Source organism: Oncorhynchus clarkii, chromosome 1 (genome assembly GCF_045791955.1).
Source record: "Oncorhynchus clarkii lewisi isolate Uvic-CL-2024 chromosome 1, UVic_Ocla_1.0, whole genome shotgun sequence".
NCBI lineage: Eukaryota > Metazoa > Chordata > Actinopteri > Salmoniformes > Salmonidae > Oncorhynchus > Oncorhynchus clarkii.
The window spans coordinates 34562300-34584659 of record NC_092147.1 but is presented as its reverse complement, the minus strand read 5'-3'; the positions used below and the strand labels follow the sequence as shown (position 1 = coordinate 34584659).

At 45.2% G+C, this 22360-nt stretch overlaps 1 protein-coding gene across 2 annotated transcripts; it reads right to left on the bottom strand.

Annotated features, from left to right (window-relative positions):
• Positions 1 to 2611: 2611 nt before the first annotated feature.
• LOC139406391 (nuclear factor of activated T-cells 5-like) lies at positions 2612 to 22084 on the bottom strand. 2 transcript variants are annotated; one of them, XM_071148939.1, is made up of 13 exons: positions 22056 to 22084; positions 21748 to 21866; positions 14019 to 14147; positions 11293 to 11932; positions 10944 to 11127; positions 10634 to 10824; positions 10367 to 10539; positions 10021 to 10155; positions 9824 to 9876; positions 9606 to 9738; positions 9272 to 9456; positions 6919 to 9067; positions 2612 to 6787 (listed from the first exon to the last, which is right to left on the bottom strand). In XM_071148939.1, exons 2-13 carry the CDS (start codon positions 21818 to 21820, stop codon positions 6492 to 6494), a joined length of 4341 nt encoding a protein of 1446 aa, XP_071005040.1. In that variant the 5' UTR covers positions 21821 to 21866; positions 22056 to 22084; the 3' UTR covers positions 2612 to 6491. The 2 variants fall into 2 exon arrangements, with proteins under 2 accessions (XP_071005040.1, XP_071005048.1); XM_071148947.1 differs by having other exon boundaries at positions 9272 to 9453; positions 21748 to 22073.
• Between the last annotated feature and the right edge of the window lie 276 nt (positions 22085 to 22360).

Here is a 22360-nt window from a genome sequence, read left to right as displayed (position 1 = left end):
ACCCTCGTAAAACTGACTATCCTACCGATCGTTGACTTCGGCGATGTCATTTACAAAATAGCCTCCAACACTCTGCATCCAGTTTTCTGTGTAGTCTATCACAGTGCCATCTGTTTTGTCACCAAAGCCCCATATACTACCCACCACTGAGACCTGTATGCTCTTGTTGGCTGGCTCTCGTTGGCTGGCTCTCGCTTCATATTCGTCGCCAAACCCACTGGCTCCAGGTCATCTGTAAGTGTTTGCTAGGTAAAGCCCCGCCTTATCTCAGCTCACTGGTCACCATAGCAGCACCCACCCATAGCACGTGCTCCAGTAGGTATATTTCACTGGCCAAAGCCAATTCCTCCTTTGGCCACCTTTCTTTCCAGTTCTCTGCTGCCAATGACTGGAACGAACTGCAGAAATCACTGAAGCTGGAGACTCATCTCCCTTCCTAGCTTTAAGCACCAGCTGTCAGAGCAGCTCACAGATCACTGCACCTGTACACATCTGTAAATAGCCCATCCAACTACCTCATCACCATACTGTTATTTCTTATTTTTATTTTGCTCCTTTGCACCCCAGTATCTCTACTTGCACGTTCATCTTCTGCACATCTATCACTCCAGTGTTTAATTGCTATATTGTAATTATTTCACCACTATGGCCTATTTATTGCCTTTACCTCCCTTATCCTACCTCATTTACACACACTGTATGTAGACTTTTTCTATTGTATTATTGACTGCATGTTTGTTTATTCCATGTGTGACTTGTTTGGCCAGGTCGCAGTTGTAAATGAGAACTTGTTCTCAACTCTCCTACCTGCCTAAATAAAGGTGAAATAAAAAAATAAAACATTTGTAGGTGGCTTAAGTTACCCATATCTGGGGTAAGTTAAGTTTTGCCAAGAGACTACTTTTTCAGGACAAGCTGTTTTCAAAATTGTAATGTTTACATGAATTCTGATTATTTCCAGGGATACACAACTATTTGAAATATATGCAGATATGTTTGTTAGAAAGAATACTATATTTCCCTTGATTTGATTTATTAGGATACCCATTAGCTGACACCAATGGCGACAGCTAGTCTTACTGAGGTCCGACGGACAAAAGACTACAATTTACATACACTACATGTTAATGTTTTTAAATGTATGTGTGTATTTATCAGTTACACATACATGTCAGTACATACACAACGCTGTGCCGTTGCTTTATTTGTTTTTTGAAACCAGGTTTGCTGTTAATTTGTGCTATAAAAGATGGAAGGGAGTTCCATGCACTCATGTCTTTGTTCTGGACCGGCATTCTGTGAAAAGTCCCCTGGTGGTGTCGGTAATGTGTCTAAGTTGACTAAGCTACAATTTTGAATTTCCAACACATTGTACGGAGGAATAGGCAAAACAAGACATATATGATTCAGTAAGATTGGATTTTTAACATTTTATAGCAATGGTTATCAACTGTACAATACCATCATTAAGTTTGCTGACGACACAAACGTGGTAGGCCTGATCACTGACAACGATGAGACCGCCTATAGGGAGGTCAGAGACCTGGCAGTGTGATGCCAGGACAACAACCTCTCCCTCAACGTGAGCAAGACAAAGGAGCTGATCATGGACTACAGGAAATTTAGAGCTGAACAAGCCCCCATTCACATCGAAGGGGCAGGTGTTTCAAGTTCCTTGGTGTCCACTGTGACGACCCTTCCACTCTGTCTGCCGTATTCTCTCTTTGTTGTTTCCTTATTAGGATGCTGGTGGGCGGAGTTGGGAGGGTCGTCAGCTACATGGGAAACACCTGGGCCCGGTGTGTCCCAGGATAAATACACCACTTCCCCATTCATGGAGGAGACTCTCCATGCAGACAGCTTTATAGATTTTGTTGTGTTTCTTGGTGTTTTTTTGGTTGTTTGCTTTAGCATCTTTCAACACTCTGCATTATCACCTTCATGCCTGCAAAACACTCACTTACACTACTGATTACACACACCATTGTATATTATACTTAGTTACTTATTTAATAAATATATATATTTTGTTACTCCTTATCTCCACGGTCTCCCTTTTGTTACGGGCTTTGAGCCGGTCCGTGACACCACATCAACAAACTATCATGGTGCAAACACACCAAGACAGTCGTGTAGAGGGATCGACAACACCTTTTCCCCCTCAGGAGACTGAAAAGATTTGGCATGGGTCCCCAGATCCTCAAAGTTATACAGCTGCACCATCGAGAGCATCCTGACCGGTTGCATCACTGCCTGGTACGGCAACTGCTCGGCACCTGATTGTAAGGCGCTACAGAGGGTACTGCGTACGGCCCAGTACATCACTTGGGCCAAGCTTCCTGTCATCCAGGAGCTATATTCTAGTGTTAGGACATACAGGTGATTGTCAGTCACCGACTAAGAGGTAATGAGGGCGCTGGCCCTGAACTCAGCCTCCCCCCCCCCCCCCGGGGGCACCTAATGCCATAGTCCCGCCCTGAAATCAGCTATCCCCGGTTAATGCTTGATCTCATTGAATCTAGCCTTAAAGCTCTACAAAGAACAGTTGAACAGAGGAAACATGAGACACAGGGTGAAATGTGAGTAAGCAAACTGACATAACACAGCTCACACTGTTCCAATAGGAGTCTTTATTACCACCTTTTCATCATGTCAAGCTCTTCACAGCAACAACAGTTATGCTGACAAACAAACAGTTACGAGAGAATTCCACAACACCTGATCAGAACAATCTCCACCTCTTTTCCCTTTTACCTCATCATTATGAATCTCAACAGGCATGAAATAGGGACACAAACAGATACAGTTGACGGATTAAGCTGCACAAAGTCCTTGAGCAGTGGTTCCCAACTCGTCATTGAGTACCAAACGGCACACATTTTCGTTGTAGCCCCGGACAAAAACCACCGGACTCAACTCATTGAGGGCCTGATGATTAAGCTGACAAGTTGATTCAGGTGTGCTTGTCTGGGGCTACAATAGAAATGTGGACTGTTGGGGGTACTGGAGGACTGGAATTGGAAACCACTATAGAGTTAGTGATCACACTTTAGACTTGCAACATAACTGCAACCAGGGATGGATGAAATGAAAACACGTTAGGTGGTCATGTAACTAAAAGCAGAACACGGACACTGGCTAGACTGAAGTATGAGAAGTCAGATCATCTAGGGTAGAGGGACATCAGACAAGGGACATGAACAGTCATGACAAAGGGGATCTGGTAAACGTACTACACTGATGGTTTGTCAAGGCACACTTGAGAAATTCACAACTGATAACCCCCATCTCATATTTCAACATGGATATTAATGAGTTAATGACAAATAATGTGTGTGGAGAGCATGTGTGATATTTTGCCACCTTAAAGTTAACATTTTCAACTAGTATTTTCAAATGAATATGTAGTCATTCAAACAGTTAAACTAAGCAATCGATCAAGCCAAATAAGAGCGCTTGACCTTGGAACAGGAAACCAGACAGAACCACAAAACAATGTATTTCCACACATGTACAATGCACTGAACATTCAAGATTAGGCTACCTCATATTTCCTCTAAAAACAGTTTATATAGTATAAAGTTACATTCATCACACAGAGGAGATACTCAGAGGTTGGCTTTTTCTGTTTGTATGGCTTAGTGAGGCATCATGTGCTCTTGAAAATCCCCAATAAAAATGGAATGGAACGCTTGGACAGCAATGGAGGTGATTATCTATTGTGTTTAAGCCTCATTTATATTTTGAATGGGTGAAACCAAATGGGAGGTTGAAAATAGTTGACGTTTTCTGTGGGTGGTCTCAGAGTATGTGCCACCATCTTTGACAAGCTGTATCTCATATGGAACTACACAATTACAACTCATTCTAAGTCTATGCTTGGAATGGTGTCCCTTGCATATATTCCATTTATATGGTTTGCACAGAATGAGAGTATAATCGTGACTATTGGCCCGCGTTCTACATGAAGCGATCTAGTAGTATACACACCCCCAAACTGCACACTGGGTTTCAGTCCGACGTTTGAAAAATTATATACTGCATGTATATAAAACTGAACATCTGTTATAAAAATACTATGTAATCTGACTCATGGGTAAGAAACCTTCTAAATTACATTTTTAAATGGAGTAATCCTACTTTTTCAAGACAGAATGTAAACATGAGCATGTAGGAATCTGAGCAACAACCAAATGGTTCTCATTTCATCCGTTTGTGTCAATGGCTGCACTTAGACAGGAATCCCATTTGATATTTTTTTCACTAATTGGCCTTTTGACCAATCAGATTATCTCTGGAAAAGATCTGGAATGATTGGTCAAAAGACCAATTAGTGGGGGGAAATTAGGCTGCTTGCATCTAAAGCAAAGTAGAGCAACATGGTTTAAAATGCATATTCATTTGGATGGATTTGACAGAGGCAAAACTTTTGGGAGGAGAGTACCTTACCACATGTACAGTGCTATCCAATATTTGTATTATTTAAAGTTTGTAATTTGTACAAAAACAATGTTAATATTATCCATGAAAGCTGCATGATTTAAAATGAGTAAACCAATTACAAATGAGTAAACAAACATCAGGATATTTAAAAAATTTAACAAATATGACAAGTTTGAAAACAGGACACACTCCCCTCACACTGCCTGCTCACAGCAATTACTCCAGAAACACAATTCAGACTTTACCACAATATTAATATCAGTACTGTTGATGTGACATGAGTATAAATGTAAGTATAAACATCACATTAGAAGTGTCCATCACTGCTGCACATAGCACCATAGATAACATGAGAATAGCCATCTCTATGGCAAGTTTACACAGGCATCAAATTCTGACATTTTTTCCACTCACATCTGATCTTTTTCAGATCTGATTGTTCAAAAGACCAATTACTGAAAAAAATAGATTAGAATTGGGCTGCCTGTGTAAACGCAGCCTAAGTAACAGATTTTAGGCCACATTCCAATGTCCATACTAGCATACCACAGAGTACATGCCCAAAACATTGCTTTATAGTAAGTGCTATGGTAGTGTGGCTATTGTAGCAGAGTTTTTGTGTAGCAGTGAGTCCCTGGTGACAATGCACGGGACAGGTACTGTGTCTATTTCACACAGCTCTGCCCTGAACGCTGACAGTAGTGGTTCAACATCTGTCCGTACATGAACCAGAAACCAACCAAAAACTACAACCACACACACACACACACAAGACAAGGTAAAACACCAGTGGCTAACTTACAGATTGTAAAATACAAGGTAAATAGTAGGCTACAGATAGCAATGTGCTGTACATTCTCCATAAAAATAACACACGCATAAATGTACACACACAATGTATCAGACCAAAAGAAAATTGTGTGTGGGCAGAGATATGAAAGCCTATGAATAGTAGCTAGTTACAATCAGAGACACACCAAAACGAACAATGTATACCCGCTATGGGAATGACGGTATTGACAGAGACACTGAATGGACCACTCAGTATAAATAGGCTTCAGATGAACACCTGACACAAACAATCTCATATATAATTCCAAAAATATAGTGAATGAAAAATGTATGAATGCATGGTCAATGTGTTTAAATGTATACCATGACAACTTAAAAAAAGTATTATTTTTAAAATGGACATCAACCAGTACAATGTGACTAACCATAGAAAGCCTATGGATGGATATAAGGATTTGCTGGTCACACAAAACAGTTTATAAAGTGCTTAATGTTTAAAACCACCATTCTATTCACAATGAACTGGAAAGACTTCCAAGTCCAACTCTAAAATCCCCCCAAACGAAAGTCGCACGACATATGCAAATGCTTCAAAAACATGGAAAGCATCTGTAACCACTTGTAACAATAAGAGACCACACGGAGACTGAAATGTCAAAGCAACACCAGATACACACAGACTGCTGTGTGACCAGATACACACAGACTGCTGTGTGACCGGACTGAAGCCTTGCAATCACAAACAAGAACAGGGCGAGACACCTTTCTCTGGCCGTCCTTCTTTCGCCCCTTTCCCTCAATAAAATCTCTTCTGTCTTTCTCTCTAGGTCCAACTTTCTGTATCCCTCTCTCCTCCCTCCCTCCCTCCACTCTTAGGCCATCAATAACACAGTACAGCATGAAAAAGAAGAACCACTGTATAAGTTAGACTGATGGAGTTACTTTCCTCTGATTGAGCAAAAGGCGCAGTCACTCAACCAACTCATCATCACAGCGCCTGTCCATCTGTACGAATGCATGTACAATCACATCAAAATATGAGCCAAGGGCACAAGAGTACATTTGATACAAATCTTTAAAAACATCATGACATATTCTTAGCCTAGGGGGGCTCGTAGCATAGTGAGACACCTCTATCCCATTCTCTGCATCTGTGGGGGGGTTGTACTGTGAGCAGAAGACACAACCTGTCCCAGTCTTAGAGTGGGCAGACATCACAAGAACCCCCAGCAATGTGTCTGTGGTCCCAGTAATGATCACTGCTCCTGAAGACTGTCCAGCAGGTCCTCCATCTTCTGGGAGGTGGTCTGTAAGCTGGTCTGCATAAGGGTCGGCAGGCTAGGTTCTATGGCAGTCTGTATATTGGTCTGCATGGCAGTATGTGTGTTTGTCTGCATTGGGGTCTGTAGGTTGGTCTGCATGGGTGTGGCTGTCTGGGCCATGTCTGAGTCCAGTAGAGACTGGATGTGGCTTGCCTGCACAGGGTTGGCGTTCTGGGGTTGGCTCTGGGCTGACAGTGTTGAACCAGTGGACGTCATCAGCTGGGAGGAATCTGAGGAGAAAGAGGAGGATGTCACAAAGATTATTTTAACATTTAAAACAATTTATACAGTATATATACGTAAATATTCCTCCATTACAGTCCACGATGAGTACTGATCCTGTCAGGTAAAGCAGTCTCACCGTTCTGGAGGCCGAACACAAAAAGGTTGGGTTGTCCTCCTGGCTGGCCGACATTCCTACTCACTCCCGTCTGGAACAGCTGCTCTGGGGGTCTCTGACCGGGGGGGGAGGCGGTACTCTGCAGCTCCACCACCCCCAGTCCGCTCTGCATCACAAAGATGGTTGCAGCTGCTGCAGCCTGGTTTTCTAGTTCCTGCGTAGCCATGTTGCTTTGCAGACCAGACAGAGAACCCTGTGGCAGGAACAGCTCCACCTGCTGGCTGTCAGGGCCACTGCCTGAGCTGGAGCTCACCTGCATAGGCTGCTGGCCCTGGAACAGGCCCTGCTGAGGGGGATTGATGGAGGCTGTGGTCCCCCCTACTGTGGAGCTCTGGTCCTGGAAGGACATGGGCTCTGCTGGGTCAGACTGGGCCACCCCCACCCTGATCCCGACCATGGTGGGCTGGGAGAACAGGAGGGTAGCAGGGGTGTCCTGGGGGTGAGGGGTGCTGCTGCCCATAGAGAGGCCCTGGGTACTGAAGAGGAGGGTTGGAGGCAGAGCCTGGGGGTTGAGGGAGGCGGTGCAGAGGAGCAGGTCTGTGGGCTGGGGCTGAGGGTGTTGGCTGGAGGACAGAGTGTTAGTTTGTAACAAGGAGCCTTGCTGAGCCATGGGAAGCTGCTGCTGGGTTTGCTGTGGTTGTGTCTGCTGGGGGGACTGCTGTTGGTCCATGGGGGTGCTCTGCTGCTGCTGGGTCTGAGACTGGAACACTGACACAGTCTGGGGATCACTGGCTGAAGTCTCCATGGAGGACAGGAATGCTAGCTGCTGCTGACTACCCTGGCTAGAGAGAGTGTTGGGAGAGAGGAACAGCGTGGACCCCGTGACCTGCTGCTCATTATCTCGGCTACCACTGGTCAGCACAGTGAGAGTGTTCTGGAGCAGGGCGGCCTGGACCTGGTGCTGCGGGCTGGGGGATTCCGACAGAGGCCTGGGGGACTGGAGGAGCTGCTGTGGGGGGGAGGTGTGGGAGGGCGGCTGGTGGGGGAAGCTGGAGGTCTGGATGGTGAGCAGCTCCCCAGCCTGCTGGAGGAGAGACACAGGCTGCTGCTGGGGATGAGACGAGGAGTGGATCTGGGGCTGGAGGAGCTCAGCCTGGAGCTGCTGCTGAAAGTTCTCCAACACCTGCTGCTGCTGCTGTTGTTGTTGTTGCTGTAAGTGTTGCATGCTGCCTACTGCTTGGTTTTGTTGTTGTAGGTTTCCCAGTACTTGTTGTTGTTGCTGAAGTTGTTGATCCGGTAGCTGTATGTTTCCTAGGACCTGCTGCTGCTGTTGTTGTTGAAACTGTTGATGTTGTAATTGTTGCTGTTGTAGGTTCCCCAGTATCTGTTGTTGCTGTTGCAGTTGTTGATCCTGTGGCTGTATTAATAATTGTGGTTGTAGCTGTATGTTGCCAAGGACTTGATGCTGCTGTATCTGCTGCTGCTGCTGTATCTGCTGTATCTGTTGTTGCTGCTGTATCTGTTGTTGCTGCTGTATCTGTTGCATGTTGCCAAGGATCTGCTGTTGTTGCAACTGCTGTTGTGTGGCCAGAGAGCCCTCAGTGCACCCCAGTCTGAGGCTGTTCATGGTGTCCTGTACGTTTTGCTGCAGGGAGTCAGTGGAGGACGCGGGGCTGTACAACACTGAGTTGAGTTGCTGCTGAGCCACTGCTGCCTCTAGGACCTGCTGTACCAGGCTGCTGCCCCCTGCCTGGAGCTCCCTTACTGCCCTCTCCAGCTGGGCCACCCCATCCTGGGGAAACAGGGGAACTTGGGGGGCCTGGGAGGGGGGCGCCATCTGGGACATTCCTACTACCATCATCCCGCTGCAGGAGTTGGAGGCCTCTTGAGGCAGGCTCTCCTGGGGGTCCCGGAGGAACTGCTGGGGTACCTCTGGGGGGACAGGGGGGAGGGTGGTAGTGTCACTGGAGACGGGGAAGGAGGTGATGGGGGCGATGTCCTGCTTCTGGATGGTGCTGAAAGGCTCCAGGGAGGGAAAGACAGGGGCATGGGGGAGGTCCATGTCCCCAGGCTGGAGGGGCATGGGGCCGGGGAAGGACTCATTCCTAGGCGGGGTGCTGGAGCTCAGCTCAAGGGTCTGCTGGACTAAGATAAGGGTGTCAGAGGGTGGCTGAGGGAGGAGACAAAAAGAGAGTAATGAAATAATTTTGAATAGAGGTATTTTCTAGAATCTACACACTTCCCTGCAAGTTGGCCATGACTCAAGATGTCTTCTTTGATTGTACAACTAATGGGTGATGTCCCAGCCAAACCATCTGATCTAAATGTACATACAAGGACCCTTGGTTAAATATGACCTGTATATTGCTCCTACCTTGAAGAGTGCTGTGGATGGGGTATTGCTGGAGACCTCCATAGGGGTGACCTCCTGTCGTTTAACCAGTTCGCCAGCAGACTGGGCAGGGTCAGAGGCCAGATAATTGATCTGGTCATGGAAGATGCAGGCCTTGGCCAGAGAAGAACCCTCTGTCTTCACAGACATGTTCAGGGACTTATCTGCTGTGGTATAAAACAGAAACACACACACAGTGTACTATATATATATATACACACACACCACACCATTACTCAAACCCATCCCTCCCTTCTTCATCCCATCGCTTACTACCTTCTATCCAAATACTGAAGGAAAGTATCAGCACACATACCTGAGTCTGGGATATACATGAAGGGCTGGATGTCATGTGACCTCCCGGCATTGGTCGTGATGTAGACGCCCACAGAGACAGGAGAGGAGACAGACAGGCTGTGGTATGGCGGAACCTTCACCACCACATGGTTCTGGAGGAAACAGAACATTGTCAGAATTAGAACAGTCAGCGCCGGGCCCGTATGCATTCCTCATGCATCAATATCCATCTGTTACCTGATGGAACAGCTCCATGTCAATCTCTGCCTCGGCCCGCCACGACTCATCATCTGGAAAGAAAAGGAATCAATATCTTAACATGGTCACTATGAGGAGACGTCACAGACACCACCGAGAGAGGCAGAAAAGGATGCGAACAAAAGGAAAAGAAGACTGGGAAGAAAGGAGGAAGACCGGCAGGTTAGTGCTGGTACCTGCTGAGTTCTCCTGGAAGATGACCTTGGTTCCTTTGAGGAAGTTCTTCCCTATGATGAACAGCTCCTCTCCTCCTCTCACTGAACAGCTGTGGAGACTCTTCTTCAGGATCTCTGGCACCCCTGCTGGCTGGGCTGGGGAAGCACACGCACACGAGTGTGAAGAATTGCTGTTCACAAAACCCTACCATTGACACTACGTTGTTGGCCAGCTTTCGTTCCAGCCCGACAAGAATATACAGAATTTAATGAACATCAAACAAACACATCCACATTCAAATGTACTTTTGACTGGGTAACCAGTTACTTGTGTTTGTATGAATAGGGCGATAGTTGGTTGACTCACTGCAGAGGATGGGTGACGAGGTGGTCTGTAGGGTTAAGACAGACCCATCAGGCTGGGGGATGTTGACCCTGAATGCCAGCCTGGCCCGGGTGCTCTTCTTCTTGGACCCGGCCACTCCTATACGAGCCTCCACGTCCGCGTTACGCAGCTTCAGGATCCCCACACAGTCAACCCTGTCAAGATTCAACGTTACAGAACATTCAGATGATGAAACAAACACCCCACTGATATTCCAATGTTCATTAACTCAATGGATGAGTCCCTTACGCAAGTGACATGGCGCTGCTGGGCTCCAGAGGGACCTCTATGACGGTGGTTCCCTCGATGTCCACCTCCTTGCAGGCCGTGGTGTTGCGTCCTGTCACCCTGCAGGCCTGGTAGAACCCATGAGGCTTCACTCTGCCTGTGTCACTGGCCACAAACACCTGCAGCACCACCGGCTCACTGACGCCCTCTAACTGGAGAGAGAAAGGGGAGAAGATGGTGAGTAGAGGGCAACACAGCTCAACCCAACATAGCACAATTGTCTACGGCTAACCAATGGTATATTTTATATATTTTATTAAGTGTCTCTCACCTTGACCGTGGGGAAGCCCTGTTGGGTGCGGTCTTTGACAGAGCCGCGGCTGCCCTCGGTCAGGTAGCGTGCCCGGTGCTGGGTCTCTGGCTGCACCAGGATCTTCAGCTCCTTGCCCTCACTCTTCTGGGGACACTGACCTGACAGCAGGCCTCCCTTCAGCAGCCACCCAGCCTCCAGAGAACTGAAGAGCACACAACATACTTCACTCAGAGGACCTCTTTATTAGGCCTCCAGGTGATGCCGCTGCTTTGCTGTGTGTGCAACAGAGTCAATGGTATGGCAACTTAAATCCTCATGCTCTTAGCAAAGGCACCTAAAAAGGAGACTAGCATTCTATTCAACCAACCTGGGCTTGGGGCTGGCCTTGTCTGGGCCCAGCTGAGACAGAACAAAGTGTGGGGCCGTGGCGCTGTCTGCATCAAACACGTCCATGCTGTCCTCTGGGGGTGCAGGTTTGGCCCCGGGCCGCTGGCGGGGGGTGCGTTTACGGGACTTGCGGGGCACCTCTGTGTTGTCGTTGTAGGAGTTGGAGCTGACCAGGCTGAAGTTGGAGGCCGAGTCGTCAGCCCAGATGCTGCTGCTGTGTTCTGAGTCTGGACCTGCTGGCCCGGCCGGGGCTGGATTCTCCTGGCAGGACATACTGCTGTCGTCAAACAGGTCTTCCGGAGGGGGGGAGATGCTCAACACTGGCCTCCGCTTAGAGGGGGTGTTCTGGGGCTGCTGCTGGGATCCCACCCCCCCTGCTCCTGGGTTTCCTTCTCCTGTTCCAGAGCTGGTCCCATTGCCGCCTCCACCTTCAGAGGCAGACAGAGCTCCCTCCACCCCTTCCCTCTCGGATCCTTCTGGGGCTCCGGACCCCTCTCTGGGGGCCCCACTGGGATGGTGGAGGAGGAGAGGAGGCTGGGATTGGTCCATGGCTGAGGTAGAAGGGGCCGAGCTGGGGCCTCCCGTGGCCAAAGAGGATGGAGAAGGGCTGGGTGAGGTGGCTGGATGGCGTGTGGACCGATCACATTGTTAGTATGGATGTCAATACAGAGCAGGCTATTCACGCAGCTGAATTTGTGCATGATTTGTCCAGAGTTTTCCCTCTTCCCAACTCTAAATTCATTTGACGTTGTTTGTGTGGCTAAATGCCCTCACTGTGCATGCCAGAGTTCTCTGGTGTCAGGCAAATTTTCTGAAGTTAAAGTTGAGAATGGTACAAATAGGCCCAAATCGAATGTTCTGTAATCAAAACTTGCTCAATAAAAAAAACACAAAATCAGTGACAAAACTGACATGCTTTGTTTACAAAAAACAAACGCAAGCTTTTAAAATTGTTACATACATTGCCCCCAAAAATAAAAACATCTGGTCAGTCAGACTTTCTTCTTAACAAATTTGCAGGTTAATGATACAGTGCCAAATTAAATGTAGAGGGGGGCTAGAGCAGTTTGTGCATACACTAGTAGAGCTATACAGCAGCTGGTGCATACAGCAGTGGGCCTATACAGCAGTCTGAGCATGCCAATTGGAGGATTGGGTTGGGACTGAGCGTAGCCATGGCAACAGAATAAACAAGGCTCTGACCTATGGAGCAGTGACCTGCAGGCCATTTTATATGCAGATGCCCCCTGCCTCAGAGGGAGGGAACTTCCTGCAATACAAATGAGACAGCCAATGAGCAACAAGAGAGCTGATCAGTCATGACTCAATTTCCTGGCAATCAGCAAATTGGGTCAATTAAATACTGTGTGAGGATAGCTGATCCTTTTTATTTTAAGTGTCTTTTGATAAAACGATGATGCATGTAGTGCTTGCTTGGGCTAGCATGAAGCCAGCTCTCCAACTCTGAAAATGAGCTTGTGGTAGAAGCGGCCCCTAACCACCGATCTAGAATCAGATTACCCTAGCCTGGTACATGTATGGCATGACAAGAGTCAGAGGAGTTGGCTAAAACACATATAGATCTGGGACCAGTCTACCCTACACCCCAATCCTAACAGTAACCATTAAAGGGGTTGAGAATTATCTGAGCCTCTACCAGTGGTTATAGGGTCAACTTCAACCTAATCCTGAGTTACTGTGCACAATGACAGCAGCCACATGACTACTGTGTTCAGTCAGTCAGCTTCCTCTGCTAAATGGTATGAATACTTTATCTACTTCCTCAGAGTCAGATGACCCCATGGATACCATTTTTATGTCTATGCGTCCAGTTTGAAGGAAGTTAGAGGTAGTTTTGCAAGCCAATGCTGGCTAACTACTGTTAGAACAATGACTGGAAGTCTATGGTATCTGCTAGCATGCTTGCTAATACCCATGGACTTCCAGTCATTGCGCTAACGCTAGTTAGCAACTTCCTTCAAATCGCATGCTGATGGAACACTACATATTGCTTTTCTGATCTAATATAAATGACATCTCTTGAGATATTTTCTTTATGCTGGTCCACATGGTGTGTGTGTGTGTGTAATCTCATCTTCACTGAAAGTCTATCACAGACAGTTGATTCAGACAGGCGTGCTAATTCAGAAGTGCTAAAAGGACACAATAATTGCTTTGCTAATTATAGCCTAGCTCTTTTCACCTCTTCTCATCATCTAAGAATACAATTAAAACAATAGAAACTGACAGTAAAGGTTGTCTCTAGTGGTGGGGCTAATTTACATCGCTCCATCTAAGAGAGTTGAAAACGTAGGACAATGGGAAGAAAACAAAACCATTTTTAATCCAATTTTGATTAGACACACCAGACAGATTGCAAGCAATACTAGCCTAATATGACTTTGGCTATAGGCTAATGCAAATATAAATATATATATAAACCAGGGCCATGTTCGTTCATTCAAACAAAACAATATTTATTCTCAATCTCTCGCACCCGTCCTGTCTACAGTAACCATGGCCCACAATTGAAGACTCAATTTCCCAGAATACACCACCACTAGCACCAACTGCCCCACAGGCACTCAGCAGGAACGGTGGAAGTAGACTAGCATGAAGTTGTCCACTAGACACTGAACTAAGGTCAGTCTTATGTTCTGCCCCCTAATAATCTAGGTGAGGATACAGACAGAGTGAAGAGCTAACCTGAGGCCATGGCTGCAGAAGGGGGCGGTCCGGCCTCTCCCCCACTCTTCTGGCTCATGGTGGGTGTGTCTGTCTGCGAGGAGGACGACTGCAGCTGGAGCTCCTTAGGGAGGAGGTCATACACAGACTCTGGTGAGGAGGAGAGAAATCACGGGTTTGTTAGTGCACCAGAAACAACCAACAACCAACTAGTTACTGTTTTAACAGTGGGAGGTCACCTGGTTGCTAAGAAACAACCCATAGACACCCTGATATAGATATATCTGTTGTGAATGTGCAGTTTATCCATCCACCATATGCAGCCTATCAAGCGGTCATCTAATATGCCTGTGATACAGTCAACGCCAGCAGCATAGTGAGACGGACACAATCTCTGGCTCTGGGATGTCAGCCCTGCTGCTAGAGACACACACACACACACACACACACACACACACACACACACACACACACACACAAAGAGCTGCACTACAACCACTGCGGGAGGGGGGGGGGGACAAGGACTTCCAGCCAGCATATGGTACAGTACAGCACTCATGTTCTGCTTCATCCAATTCATTTTTAAAATGTCTCGACTCCGCCCATGAGGCGTACAACGGCCTACATTAGGACTAGCCTGCCTGCTGCCGGTTAAGTGGGACTTTTTTGTAACACCACCACCCTCTGTGGTCATGGTCTCTGTTGGTATGTGTCTATTGTGTTCTGTTCCACTGAGTTAGAGTGAGAGAGTGGGCCCTTGTGAATGCTGATGGAGGGATGACGATCTAGCATGACCTCAGCCTTGTGCGAGTCACACTAACGACTGTCAGGTCAGGGCCCAGTGCAGGAGCTGCTCCACTGGCACTCAGTCTCTCGCCTACACTTCCACACTCACCGCTCTCCTTTTCCATAGTAGGTGGGGTCTGCTAATTTTCTATGGAAGTTAGACATTTGCAAAAGCCCCACTGTTTGCATAAGACACCAACAGGAAAAAAATGTGATTGGTGAAGATTTTGAAAGAGAGATTTTGAAAGAGAGAGATTGGCTAAGCCTATTAATACACTACCTATTTATTTGGACAGTGAAGCTAAAATGTTTAATTTGGCTCTACTCCAGCATTTTGGATTCAAGGTCAAATTTTTCATATGAAAAACAGAACGTCATACATATTTTGTTTTACCATTTAGAAATGACATCACTTTATGCATCTAGTCCACCCATTTGCAAGTGTCTTAAGTATTTGGACAGATTTAGTTAGTGTATTAAAATATCAAAAGAATAGCGTTTGGTCCCATATTCCTAGAACGCAATGACTACATCAAGCTTGTGACTACAAACCTATTGGATGCATCAGCAGTTTGTTTTGGTTGCGTTTCGAATTATCTTGTTCCCAATAGAATGGTAAATAATGTATTGTGACATTTTGGGGTCACTTTTATTGTAAATATGAATAGGTTTTTGAACACTTCTACATTAAATGTGCATGCTACCGTGACTACAGATAATGATAATTGAATTGTGAATAATGAGTGAGAAGACATGCAAACCTTGCACCATTATCAATAACAGGGGAGGTTAGCAGGTCTTGGGGGTATGATATTTACAGTTGAAGTCGGAAGTTTACATACACTTAGGTTGGAGTCATTATAACTCGTTTTTCAACCACTCCACTAATTTCTTGTTAACAAAGTATAGTTTTGGTAAGTCGGTTAGGACATCTACTTTGTGCATGACACAAGTAATTTTTCCAACAATTGTTAACAGATGGATTATTTCACTGTATCACAATTCCAGTAGGTCAGAAGTTTACATACACAATGTTGACTTTGCATTTAAACAGCTTGGAAAATTCCAGAAAATTATGTCATGGCTTTAGAAGCTTCTACTAGGCTAATTGCATAATTTGAGTTAATTGGAGGTGTACCTGTGGATGTATTTCAAGGCCGACCTTCAAACTCAGTGCCTCTTTGCTTGACATCATGGGAAAATCAAAAGAAATCAGCCAAGACCTCAGAAAATAATTGTAGACCTCCACAAGTCTGGTTCATTCTTGGGAGCAATTTTCAAACGCCTGAAGGTACCACGTTCATCTGTACAAACAATAGTACAGATGTATAAACACCATGGGACCACACTGCCATCATACCGCTCAGGAAGGAGACGCGTTCTGTCTCCTAGAGATAAACGTATTTTGATGCGAAAAGTGCAAATCAATCCCAGAACTACAGAAAAGGATCTTGTGAAGATGCTGGAAGAAACAGGTACAAAAGTATCTATATCCACAGTCAAACAAGTCCTATATCGACATAACCTGAAGGCTGCTCAGCAAGGATGAAGCCACTGCTCCAAAATCACCGTAAAAAAGACAAGACTACAGTTTGCAACTGCACACGGGGACAAAGATGGTACTATTTGGAGAAATGTCCTCTGGTCTGATGAAACAAAAATAGATGTGTTTGGCCATAATGACCATCGTTATGTTTGGAGGAAAAGGGGGAGGCTTGCAAGCCGAAGAACACCTTCCCAACCGTGAAGGACGGGTGTGACAGCATCATGTTGTGGGGGTGCTTTGCTGCAGGAGGGACTGGTGCACTTCACAAAATAGATGGCATCCTGAGGCAGGAAAATTATGTGGATAAGGAACATCAGTCAGGAAGTTAAAGCTTGGTCGCAAATGGGTCTTCCAAATGGACAATGACCCCAAGCATACTTCCAAAGTTGTGGCAAAAGGGCTTAAGGACAACAAAGTCAAGGTATTGGAGTGGCCATCATAAAGCCCTGACCTCAATCCCATAGCAAATTTGTGGGCAGAACTGAAAAAGTTTATGTGAGCAAGGAGGCCTACAAACCTGATTCAGTTACAGCTCTGTCAGGAGGAATGGGACAGAATTCACCCAACTTATTGTGGGAAGCTTGTGGAAGGCTACCTGAAAAGTTTGACCCAAGTTAAACAATTTAAAGGCAATGCTACCAAATACTAATTGAGTGTATGTAAACTTCTGACCCACTGGGAATGTGATGAAAGAAATAAAAGCTGAAATAAATCATTCTCTCTACTATCATTCTGACATTTCACATTCTTAAAATAAAGTGGTGATCCTAACTGACCTAAAACAGGGAATTTTTACTAGGATTAAATGTCAGGAATTGTGAAAAACTGAGTGTATTTGTGCTTTTAACTTTCTCACTCATCATTCAGGATTATCCGTAATCATGGTAGCATCTAGATTAACGTTCAGAAACATATTCTGTTACAATAAAAGTGCCTCCAAAATGACAATACATTATTACCATTCATGTGTATTGGGCACAATATAATCCGACACACAACCAAAACAAACTGCATATGAATCCAACAAGTTTGCGGAGTCACACGCTTGACCTAGTCCTTGTGTGCTAGGAATATGGGACCAAATACTAAACTTTTGACCAAAATTAATACACTATATGTGAATTTCTCCAAATACTTATGACGCCTTGGAGACTAGATACATAAAGTGCTGTCATTTCTAAACGCTTCACCCCATAATGAAAATTCCCAAAAAATGAAAGCTGACAGTCTGCACTTAACCTCAGTCATTGTATCATTTCAAATGAAACTGCTGGAGTACAGAGCCAAAAACAACAACTGTCCAAATACTTTTGGACCTCAATGTATTTAGGGGAGCCTCCTCTATGTGAAGCAGTACGTTATAACAGTTCTCTGATTAGCCTAGGCCAACAAGTCAGCCAAGTCCAGCATACATCCCCTGTTACAATCCGATTACCTCACCACATACTTACTGTATGTTATGTAGCTGGCTACACGCTGCTCACATTACGTTAGCTTTGAAGCTGTGCCAAGCCAACGGTCAGACTTTACTGTTCGCAGCTGGCCCTTTACTTTGATGACACAGAAATATGTTGGCCCACAAGCAGACGCCAAGAATCCACCACAGTCTCTTGCAATGCCCCGGCATCTAACATGCATCTTAAACTCATAGGTAATCTTGCATGCTTAGACTTCACAGCTACAGACTATGCAATATTTAGACACACGTCTGGCTCTATGAGATTAACGCAGAGTAAAGACAAAGATCCTATCCACTCCGCAGTATATACTTACATGGCAAAATCAAAGCCAGACATTGAAATACAAAAGGCTGCCTATGTCATGGATGGCATAGCCTTGATCAATTTGTGATGATGATATAAGATGTAGCCAGTCTACAAACAGTAAACCACTTGAGATGTGTTCATTAGAAGTGTTTATGAAGCAGCAACACTGCTATCGGCCTCAGCCAATTACTGTCATATAAATAGGCTACACATCACCTCATCACATCAGCACCATATGGCCAGCCCCTGTTAGCATGGCATGGCCACTAATACACTGGCTCATTAGTGTAACACACACAGGGTCCAGGCAGATGTCTGAACCAGTGTCAGGAGACAGGTAGTCCATGCACAGAGCATCTGTGAACTCTGGTGAAAGACCAAGTTCAGAGAAAACAAAAAAAAACATTTTGAATTAAGCCCGTCAGCCTACATGTGGAGAAAAAACAGCAGTAGTGCGTCGCTGCAAGCCCAGCTAGGCCTAGATGACTAGCCAACAACGAATAAGAGAGAGGTCCAAAACCACTAGCAAACCTCATGCACCAAGACAGCGCAGTGTACATTTTCACTGAAAGGTTTTGCATGGCAGCCATATCTGCCACCTGTAGAAGGTCTTTAAACTAAAACCCCCCAGGCTTTGATCACTTCCAGACACAGCTGGACTGAAAGAGTAGTGGACTGAGCAGAGAGGACAATGGAGCCTGTTCATAGCGGTGTTATCACAAGAGCAGCCATGACTCAGTCAGCACCAACCAGACACCACATCAACTGGCCAAGTAGCTAGATAATATAGCTACTGTATCATATAACTCATTCCTGGGTAGATCACGATTTAAACATTCCATCCACTTCACTCTACTTCACTTTTGACAAGGCCTGCCAATGAATTAAGGTGAACTTGGCAAAAACACACCCATCCACAGACATGTGCAAGCACACAAAGATTATTTTCATAAATGTGATACATTTTATGACTGCTGCAAGACTAACTGCATCTCTGAGGACATTCAAGTTTTCTGAATCCGATAAGACCACTTTCACTCATCTGAAACAACCAGAACCTGCTTGTAACCTGCTATGTACCCAAATGCTTGCCAAAGTTCTAGTTTGATTCTCAGTATTTGGTTTGCCTAAGGCAATGGGTTTGGCTAAGGATAGCAGCTAGCTAGCAGATCCAACCCACTTGCTTACAGCTGCACTAGGGTCGGACAGACTTCCTGGGTAGATTAAGACACCATAGAGCTGACGTGAGATGTCTCTGAAAATGTACCTCAATCCAGGGATGAAAAATGCATTGTGCTGCAGCATTATCCTAACTGATACATACTGTCCTTCTCGTCCTCATACTAGGCAGGAGAGGCTATATGGACACGCCCGGTTCCCAAAATGAATGGTGTATGTTGTGCAGCTGAGAGTCGAGTTTGGAGACGAATAGATTCAGATCAGTCAACCGTCCTGATAAGCTCTTCCCAAGCTAATGTATGTTGACTAGCTGACAACAGCAGCAGCATGGCGCTAGTTAAAACTTGTAAAAGAAAGTGATGTTTATTTTGATGGGCAAGGAAGAAATAACTAAAGTCACCATGTGGATTTGGTCACCATCTCCAATGTTCCATCCCACTTGATTTGATTTCAAATAGGATAGTAGACTACACGAGAAATAACCTGTAATATTGGTAGTAGTCATCTAGAGGTCACCATGATACAGTCTACACTGTTCAATGGGGAGAGTTTGCGCTGCAAGCCGACAACACGGGGCAGTGTCATTCGCTCCCGCTTGTTGCTGTAACGAGAGGGATGTAGCTAGATATTGTAGCCAATATCAGGCCAGGGTGACAGGTAAAGCATATGTATTATAGTGATTGTCACCGAAAATGTATAACTACGGCATTAATGTCTAAAATTGCTGATAAAAATGATTCTGAACACTCCCAAGTCTTAATTTTGGCAGACAAGTTTCAAATTCTTGAAGTTTCTAGACACGAGCCTAAACTAGCTAGCTGGGAAGGACTCATGAGGACGACTGACTGAACTGACTGGACCGAATCTGTTCGTCTCCACTCTCGCTGTGCAACAAACGCCATCAATCTGGGCACCAGGCATGTCCGTGCAGCAGCAGCCACAGCAGAGATTTTGGAATGGCAGTGTCAGCCAAATCAGCTCCTTTGTTGTTCAACGCCATGTGCCATTCAAAATGGCTGCTATGGCTTCTGCCATCTAGCACGAGGACGAAAACGGCAGTTTAATTAAACTAGCAGACGTTCAGCCTTGGTGTAACAGTTGGGATAATGGGACAATTCAGATTACACCGCATTTCTCAACTTTTTGCAAGACATATCTCACACTGGCTCTGTGGTGTCTTGGTGTTTTCACACTTGGTCCTTTTCAGCTACATTGGTTCCCTTTTTAGTGCAATGTGAACACAAAACTGTCCAGGTTCACTTGTCATTATTTCCACACCAAACACTATAGGCTACTGCAGAACCATTTCCCCTGCCATAGGTCCTCACATTTTTTTATTTTATTTTTTTTATTTTACCTTTATTTAACCAGGCAAGTCAGTTAAGAACAAATTCTTATTTTCAATGACGGCCTAGGAACAGTGGGTAAACTGCCTGTTCAGGGGCAGAACGACAGATTAGTACCTTGTCAGCTCGGGGTTTGAACTTGCAACCTTCCGGTTCCTAGTCCAACTCTCTAACCACTAGGCTACCCTGCCGCCCCACATTAGTCCCACAAACTAAAAAGTTCAATTACAGCATTATTATTTATGCTATTATTCTTCTACCATTTATCCGGTTACCAGTCATTTATACATGTAAATATTATAATTTGATTCTAATTAGTAGGTCTTATTTTGCAACTAAAATCTTCCAAAATGTATGAAGGTACATCTCTGGCTGTCCAATAACAGGTTGTGATGGTATGGCTTGTCCAGCACTGTGCATTTACCCAGAGTGCATTGAGCGAATGTTGGAAAAAGATCATGGGTCCTTTCGAAACATAGCAACATGAATGCAAAGAGGACTGTCCACAAAAATGTTGAACTGTCAAGAAAGTCCTAACTCAAAGGCAAGAGCAGTGTGAATATAAAGACTTATTTAGCTTTGTTTTCACACTTGAGTTCAATTTAAAGAGGACTGAGATCAGTTATTTAAAAAAAAAAAGAGGACTATATCTGAAAACACCCCTAATTTACACAGAAAGCCTGTCCGACGCCAGTGCAGCTGTATTCAAGCGGGCCAGATCTGCTGACTAGATATCTAACAGCTTAACTAAGACTGCTAGCTAAATAGCTAGCTAAGGTTCGCGAACAATCGTGACAAATTCAGCAAGCAATCGAGGGGTTTGTGACAATGCAACCTGTACCTAACGTTTAAATACTGTAACCATGGCATAGTCATGGGGGACCGAACCACGAGTGTACCGGGGGAAAACAATAACACAACACGCCTCCTACTGCTCCCTAACGTTAGCTGTTAGTTGGTCCATCATGCACTCATTAGTTAACTAGCTAGCTATAAGCAAAACTAGCTGCTAGCTAACGTTAGCTATCTAGCCAACTAACGTGATCTATCCGTTCATCAGTCCTAGTCCAAAACAATGGCAATACAATACAAAGGCAGCCATGTCATAACATGTATAGAAGTCTTACCTTTGGAGTAAAGGGATTTGGGGGAATTAAGGTCGAGATCAGCGCTGAGAAGGGATATAAAATCAGAGGGCATCGCAGCGCTTCATGGAGGGATGCGTAGCGGACGCCCTCTAACAGTACTATGGATCAGAACGAAGCCAGCTAACGTTAGTGAGCAATGAATAAAAAAAAATAAAAGAAGGTCTACAAACAGGCAATATTGCGTCTGGGGGGCAAATTGTGTTAAGCAATACAAGTGTAATAGTCCCAGATAACCGTTAATTAGCGCGTAACACGTTTGTTATGTTGTTTTTTATGCCTAGACTCACAGTTGCTATGCTAATGCCGCGTTCACGTGTTATCGGAAACTCCTAGTTCCTACTGAGAAGGGGGAAGCTGAAGCCCAATATGGCGACCGGAGCACAGATACACAAGGCGAGGCGTGGCTTAACATGGCCACGCCCCCAAGAAGGGAGCAGAGATTGGGTACCTTTACTCCCATGTAATTCATAATGTAATTAACCTAAATTTGGCATCATCCGAAGCAAACTACCAAAACGTTTGTCGTTTCAATAAACGTTTTCAGCAGCATCACTTGTCGTTATTAACATACTTGGCTGTCACAACACATTAT